Source organism: Leptodactylus fuscus, chromosome 11, assembly GCF_031893055.1.
Source record: "Leptodactylus fuscus isolate aLepFus1 chromosome 11, aLepFus1.hap2, whole genome shotgun sequence".
Classification (NCBI taxonomy): Eukaryota; Metazoa; Chordata; class Amphibia; order Anura; family Leptodactylidae; genus Leptodactylus; species Leptodactylus fuscus.
In genome coordinates, this window is record NC_134275.1 from 21,974,442 (window position 1) to 21,983,055 (window position 8,614).

Below are 8,614 nucleotides of genomic sequence, written 5' to 3' on the forward strand. Positions count from 1 at the left end.
ACAATGGTATATTTTGTAAGGGGGTCGGTGTGGGGGACACACATTGTATTACAAACTGTAGAGTGATGTCTGGTAATCTTAACCCAGTAAGACATTGATGGACACTTGTCAGTCGATAAGACCTTCTGGTGCTTTAGGGTTTATATACAGGACTGATGCAAATTGTCTGTTATTTTTAGGGATCTCTCCTGGACCCTCATTTAGAAGATGTCCCAGAAAGCGGAAATGTCCTCATTTTTGATGGCCCATATTAACAGTCCATTAAAAAAAGTCATGTGTATCCATCCATAGGCTTCCAATGGCTGTTCAAAAACGCCTGACACACGGCCATGTTGTGTGAAGGAATACTTACAGCCCGCGCCATACACTGCTGCAGGACAGTACAGCATGCAGCAAAGAAGCAGGACATCAGTTTTTCATGGAGGTGTAAAATATGTCATCTTCCAGTGCTTAAGGTGTAAAACTCTTTGTGCTGGCCATTTTCATTATCTGCGGACATCAGCACGATTAGGCTAAAGCCGCACGTTGCGGAAACACAGCATTTTATGTTGCAAATTTTGCTGCATTTTTTGAGCCAAAGTCAGGAGTGGCTTGAAAAGGAATGTAAAATATAAAGGAAGTTCTTATGTTAAATCCACTCCTGACTATGGCCCAATAATCCACAGCAAAACCTCCAACAAAAATGCTGCATTTCCGCAATGTGGGGCTCAGCCCTTAAAGAGTTTTGCCCCTACACACATTTTTGACAAAGAATACAGTCTGCTATAAATGCTTAGTTCAAGCGAAGCCTAACTGTAATGTAGAATCTGTACACTTCTATGACCACCCCTCACTGCAAATCGGGTAAGGGGGACACTGATTAACTGTCAGGTCTGGAATTTACAAAAACACTGAGACCTTTATATGTTGCAGGGTGCCCACCACTGTAGAAGAGGGTGCATTATTACTTACACTATAAGCCCATATTAAAATTTTATAAAAACTTGATCTACAAGTAGTAATACCACTGCTATAAAATAACGCTTCCACACTTGTCCCCTGTCCACTGTATTTTCAGAAACAATCTCGCAAACTGGTCAAATCCAATTAGACTCTGCCCCCAAAAGGGCTAAGATTTATTAATTTTTTTTTTAATGTAGATTGTGAGCCCCATATAGAGCTCACAAAGCACTTCTTTCCCTATCAGTATGCCTTTGTAGTATGGGAGGAAATCCACACAAACAAAGGGAGAACATACAAACACCTTGCAGATGTTGTTCCTGGCAGGATTTGAACCCAGGACTCCAGCGCTGCAAGGCCTCATTGCTAACCATTGAGCCACCGTGTTCCCGAAAGGGCTATGATAGAGTGACTGATATAAGGCTCCCCCTTTCTCTTGAACAAGTTTTTTGGCATCTGAGGTTATGGTACTATCCCCTAATTATAGCTATAAGGAGCACTGCTCCCATTTACAATTCCAGCTATGGTGCACTCTATCACAGTACTGAGTACCAGAAACAATGGCAGGAACAATGGCAATACCCTGACCAATTCCAGTTATAATGCTGCCTAACTCCTAATAAATATATATATATATATATACCTCCTCCACACTGTACTATAGCTCTGGTTGACACAGGTAAACGTCCCCTTCCTGTGCCTTGGAGGAGTAACTTCCTTCTCTGACGGACCCATTATGCAGGAGGGATCTGTGACCCTACACACTGACATACATTATACAGTAAAACGATAGTTATCAAAATGTCTTGTCCCATATTATTTATCCGGCAAATGATTACAGCCATATACTAGTAGATTCATATTGAATGGTTTGTAGACTGGGAAGGTAAATTTATAATATTTAGTGTCACTCTCACAGAACTGACTGTTTATAGTAAATATAGTATCTTTGCTGGATATATTGAATTGATACATTGTATATGCACCTCACAGGGCCTGTGTGGAACAAATATACTGCAAAGCCATTGTGGATGTGTCCAGTTTTTTGATACTGAAAATCAATCCTGTGGTAACAGTACAAGGAGTGTAAAAACCACTACAGCTCACTTTATGGGAACCTATTAGAGATGACATCTTATTTTAGAGGATGACGGAGGGAACATAGACTGGTTGCGTAACAAAGAAGAAATCCCATGTATGTGCATGTCTGTCTGTAAGAGTATTCTCACATTGAATCCCTGCAGAGGAAACGTAAAGCAAACCTTCCACCATTAGCTTCCTGGTATATAGAACTAGATAGGTACATATATATATATATATATATATATATATATATATATATACCTCCTCAGTATACAGGAAGAAAATATGAAGGAATCAGCAAATACAGAAAAAAAAGGGAAAATTTGGCATTACCCATTATCACACCCTATAGTGTGTGCGATTTTCCTAGAAACTCATATAGAGAGCTATACTCCTCTGAGTAATAAAGCCATAGTGTTACTATGCTATTTACATCTTGCTCATGACAAGGGCCGGGTCATCTTGGTACACCAGGAGTAAAGCAGAATCTTACATAATATATTTGTATTCTAAGTAGCCATATTGGTTTACAATTTGATCACTGAGCTAATCTCTAGGTATCACTTATCTTCAACAAGGCCCCATTTCCCTCGGCATCGTCTACCTCGCTCCTCCCCTTACAGTGCTATTGCTATACCAGTATCGAAGCCTCTAATGGCTTTGTCCACCGCTTGTATAAACTTCAATGAACCAGTGAATTCAAAATGTTCCTATCCAAGTATCTGTTTCCATATACTTTCTATATGTATATGTAGATCATCTCCAAGCAATACCTTATAGATCATACATGTGCCTCTTTTAACACAACCATCATCTGTATCTCACTAGGAACCATTTTGCTCAGTTATGCCCCATTTTACCTATAGAGTCTGCTTCTAATTCCTCTAATGGAATGTTTTTCCAGGTAAGTGTCTGCAGAGACTACTGAGCAAGAGTCATTGTCCCTATATCGTCCAATGGAATGTCTATAGGCGATAGCAGGCTCTCCTTACCCAAATGATACCTTGGCCCGCACTTCCTTCTCCATTAGCCCTCCCCCATAACTCTTATTCTTCTCACGTACCTACAGTACTTCCACCTTTGTCCATTTTGGTACCCCCCAACTAGAGCATGTTTACCCATCACTATCATGATCTCCCCATTAATTTCTGGAAAAACACTTCTCTGTCCCATCCTTATGAATGTATGGTTTTCCTTCATTTTCTGCCCCCCCCCCCTCCCACCTTACCCCAATCGTCTTACCTTTGTGCAGAACAGAATAGCAGGAGGGTAGCCAAAGCTGAGAGAATTGCTCCAATCCAGCTCTCTCTCCCCAAACTCAACATTTCCACCTGGACCATGGAGTGGAGAGGGGTTTTGGATGGAGGGGGAAAGGGACGGGGGTGGGGGAAGGCTTCAAATTCCTGTGACCACCTCAATAAAAAAAATCAGTGAAAAAGCCAAATCTCAAAAAAAATCAGATGAATCCTTCCTTTATTAAAAAAGGGGGTAGATTTATCCACTCCAAATTGAGCGAGGAGGCAGCAGAGAATAGGGTGAGAGCAATTGTCGAGGCTAATCCTCTTTCTTCCCTGTAGCAGAAAAAACATGAGAATCCAGAATTCGGATCCAGAAGATGGGTGGTGGATTGTGCCTTTCTTCAACCTCTATTTTCCTCCTTTTTCTTGCCTATTCCATCATCTGCATTTTGTTCATGGCTCCTGCAAGCCAGGGTGATGGGGGAGGGAGAGTGATCTAGGTAGCAAATTGGGATCTCCCCTTTTCTACCTTGCTCCCCCTTTTTTGGTTGTTGCTAGACTTGAGGGGGGTCTGTGTTTACCCCTCTCACACCCCCTCCTCTATCCCTTCTTCTGTACAGGAGGGGGATGAAATGAAAGAGAAATGGGAAAAAATAAAGGAGTGGGGAAAGGGTAAGCTTCAGCACAAGGAGGAGGAGGAGGGATGCTCCATTATATCTGCTGCAGCAGGATCTGACTACTGCACATTGTGTAGAGGGAGGGGTGAAGGAGGGAGGGAGCGATAGAAGAGAGGGGGAAGAGATAGAAGGAGGGTGCACACAGAAAACCAAGGGAGTGAAGAGAGGAAGCGAAGGAGGGAGGCAGGAAAAATAGGGAAGGAGGGAGAGAAAAATCTCTGGGCACATTGGAATTCTGACGTCATATATGACAGATTTAACCCTTTGCTGGAGAATGCTAGCCTTCTTTCTCACAAGCCCCCTTTTGGAGACAGGAGAACTTGTGCCCTGGATACGAATGAGAGGGGGAGGGCAGTATGGTGCAGAGGAGCTGTCCAAGGTGCTGATGGTGGTGTCAGCCTCTGTATACAGCACTGCTGCACCCGGCATATACCTGCGCAGCCTCCTGTATATAGACACAGCACAGCTCCACATCTCTGCCATAGAAACTGAGTATCCCCAGCCCTCTCCCCCCTCCTCCTCCTCCATACAGTGGCATTATATGGGGCTGCCATTACTAGTCTATGAGGGAAGGAACTAGTGAAATAAGGGGGAAAAAGCTGCTTTATTGTAAGTAGTAAAGGCTCCCAGACCCATACACAGACCCATACATGTCAGGGGCACCGGCCAGTACATGTGCGCGGTGCTGCAGCCGGGGCTCCCGCACTCCGCAGTCCTGTTACCAGGTGAGTGATGACACAAGCGGCGGCGGCGGCACTATGGTGACGTGTATGGCGGCCTAGTACATGTCTGCTCGTCAGCACCGCCATACAGCCAGCATACTGTAAGCAAGACACAGTCACTGGATACACTGCCTACCCGGGCTGTATATACACAGTATACTGAGGCTGGATATTACCTATATACTGTACTGTATATACACAGTATACTGAGGCTGGATATTACATGTATACACTACTGTATATACACAGTATACTGAGGCTGGATATTACATGTATACACTACTGTATATACACAGTATACTGAGGCTGTATATTACATGTATACAATACTGTATATACACAGTATACTGAGGCTGTATATTACCTATATACACTACTGTATATACACAGTATACTGAGGCTGTATATTACATATATACACTACTGTATATACACAGTATACTGAGGCTGTATATTACCTATATACACTACTGTATATACACAGTATACTGAGGCTGTATATTACATATAAACACTACTGAATATACACAGTATACTGAGGCTGGATATTACATATAAACACTACTGAATATACACAGTATACTGAGGCTGGATATTACATATAAACACTACTGTACTGTATATACAGAATATACTGAGGCTGTATATTACATGTATACACTCCTGTATATTCAGAGTATACTGAGGCTGTACATTACTTATATACAATACTGTATATACAGAATATACTGTGGCTATAAATTACATATATACACTACTGTATATACAGAGTATACAGAAGCTGTATAGTATATAAACACTACTGTATATACCGAGTTTACTGTGGCTGTACATTAATATACTGGATACTCTGAGTATACTGAGGCTGTACATTCATTATAGTGTATACACTGAAGATGGCCTGCTGCTGTTCCTTGTGCCGTGCCCGTGATTGTTACGGCATCTCAGCAGCTCGCTGGGACGCCATATAATGAGTGTGTTGTTGGCGTTAATGATCATCTGTTGGTGTTTTTGGTTTGTTGGTTGGCTGTTGTTTGGTTGGTGGGAGCAAACCAGACACCCACCAACCAAACAGCAGCCAACCACTAAACCAAAAACACCAACAGATGATAACCAAGGCCGAAATAAAGGCGACCACAGAGGCAAACAGAGAGCGGTACATTGAAGAATGGAGAAACGATATAAATAACTCCAAGAAACTCACCGTGTACCAATCCCTACAAAGAGACTACACCATGGCCACCTACCTGGAGAGAATACGCCACCCCAAACACAGACAGACCCTGAGCCAGTACAGACTGAGCGCCCACAACCTAGAGATAGAGACGGGGCAATACAGGCGGACGTACAAGCCACGGGAGAAGAGACTGTGCCAGCACTGTGACCAGGGGGCCCTAGAAGACGAGACCCACTTCCTGCAACACTGCACCAAATACTCAGCTGTGAGGGCCATCTACTACCAAAGACTCTCTGCCCACATCCCAGACTTCATATCTGCAGACGAGAAGAGGAAACTCTACATCCTACTGGGAGAAGAAGAGGCCACTGTGGAGATTGCTGCCCAATACGTGTCCAGCTGTCACCAAACAAGAGGAAGATGAGACTCCACGGACTGTTATACCCCAAACCACCCGCCCCACCCCACCTCCCCATATAGCGGTCACCAACTAAGAGGAAGATGAGACTCTACAGACTGTTATACTCTGCTTGAGGAGAAGTCTGTGACTTCTGGATACCCTCATAGTGGTCAATGTTTTAGAATTTTGCCACAAATTAGATTTTTTTTCCTAGCATTGGGATACTATGTATCCCAATAATAGTATAATATATTTCCTAGCATACAGTATACTATAGCTGTATATTAATATACTGGATACACTTAGTATACTGAGGCTGTATATTAATATACTGATACACAGAGTATACTATAGCTGTATATTAATGTACTGGATACACTAAGTATACTATAGCTGTATATTAATGTACTGGATACACTGGGTATACTATAGCTGTATATTAATGTACTGGATACACTGGGTATACTATAGCTGTATATTAATATACTGGATACACTGAGTATACTATAGCTGTATATTAATATACTGGATACACTGAGTATACTATAGCTGTACATTAATATACTGGATACACTGAGTATACTATAGCTGTATATTAATATACTGGATACACTGAGTATACTATAGCTGTATATTAATATATTGTATACACTAAGTATACTATAGCAGTATATTAATATACTGGATACACTGAGTATACTATAGCTGTATATTAATATACTGGATACACTGAGTATACTATAGCTGTATATTAATATATTGTATACACTGAGTATACTATAGCAGTATATTAATATACTGGATACACTGAGTATACTATAGCTGTATATTAATATACTGGATACACTGAGTATACTATAGCTGTATATTAATATATTGTATACACTGAGTATACTATAGCAGTATATTAATATACTGGATACACTGAGTATACTATAGCTGTATATTAATATACTGGATACACTGAGTATACTATAGCTGTATATTAATATATTGTATACACTGAGTATACTATAGCAGTATATTAATATACTGGATACACTGAGTATACTGTAGCTGTATATTAATATACTGGCTATACTGAGCATACTATAGCTGTATATTAATATACTGTATACACTAAGTATATTATAGCTGTATATTAATATACTGATACACTAAGTATACTATAGCTGTATATTAATATACTGGATACACTGAGTATACTTTAGCAGTATATTAATATACTGGATACACTGAGTATACTTTAGCAGTATATTAATATACTGGATACACTGAGTATTCTGTGGCTGTATATTAATATACTGGATACACGGAGTATACTGCGGCTGTATATTAACATATTGCATACACTGAGTATACTGAGGCTGTATATTAATATACTGATACACTGAGTACACTATAGCTGTATATTAATATACTGGATACACTGAGTATACTGAGGCTGTATATTAGTTATAGTGGATACACTGAGTATACTGAGGCTGTATATTAGTTATAGTGGATACACTGAGTATACTGAGGCTGTATATTAGTTATAGTGGATACACTGAGTATACTGAGGCTGTATATTAGTTATAGCGGATAATGACTCATTATAGTAAACAATAAATGAGCTCTGCAGTACAGCATAATAAATATACAGTACTGTGACTGGTTATATATATATATATAGAGAGAGAGAGAGAGAGGGTATATTGCATACACTTAATATACTGTGGATGGCCATTGTACATACAGCATACTGTGAATATATTGTGGCTAACCATGGATCATTTTGCATACATGGGGTATTCCCTGGTGACATACTGAATATTTTGTTTACAGTATGTACACTATGGCCACACGTTATATATACTGTATACAATACAGTGAGTATTCTGTGTCTATAATCATGTATACACAGTTTCTACTGTATATATTAGATATATCATGTCTGAGAATTATATATACTGCATGTAATATATGAGTTATATTATAATGTATAATGAGTATGCTGTATCTGTACATGTTATCCTTTGTATCTGATAATGACATTGTGCTATACATAGTTCATGTTGTATACAATGACTACATGGTATACACTGAGGCTGTATCCTAGGACTCTACATCGTCTTAATTAACATGGAGTCATTTTTTATTCTCTTCCCTGGTTAGGACTGGCTGCCTGTCAGATGCGGCTGCACATACGTAGACTATAGCTTTATCTCATAGGTCAATTCTGTCACTCTGCTCCCCAGATCTAAGAATAGGAAGCTCCTCCTTTCCTTGCCAATTTGTTTTTGACTGACTAATGTTCCAAGTTTCAGAGCAAATATGATATTTTATGCTATGTGGCTCCATGTTCTGTATCCATATCTTCAAGTGCTGAATATTTG

At 40.2% G+C, this 8,614-nt stretch overlaps 1 protein-coding gene across 1 annotated transcript in view; it reads right to left on the reverse strand.

The window, feature by feature from the left end:
* Positions 1-4,115, reverse strand: part of LOC142184919 (gamma-aminobutyric acid receptor subunit beta-4-like) — a 149,842-nt gene extending 145,727 nt beyond the window's left edge. Inside the window, exon 1 of the mRNA XM_075260070.1 lies at positions 3,265-4,115. Within this exon, the coding sequence (XP_075116171.1) occupies positions 3,265-3,362 (98 nt within the window). The 5' untranslated portion in view covers positions 3,363-4,115. The remainder of the gene's footprint in view (positions 1-3,264) is intronic.
* Between the last annotated feature and the right edge of the window lie 4,499 nt (positions 4,116-8,614).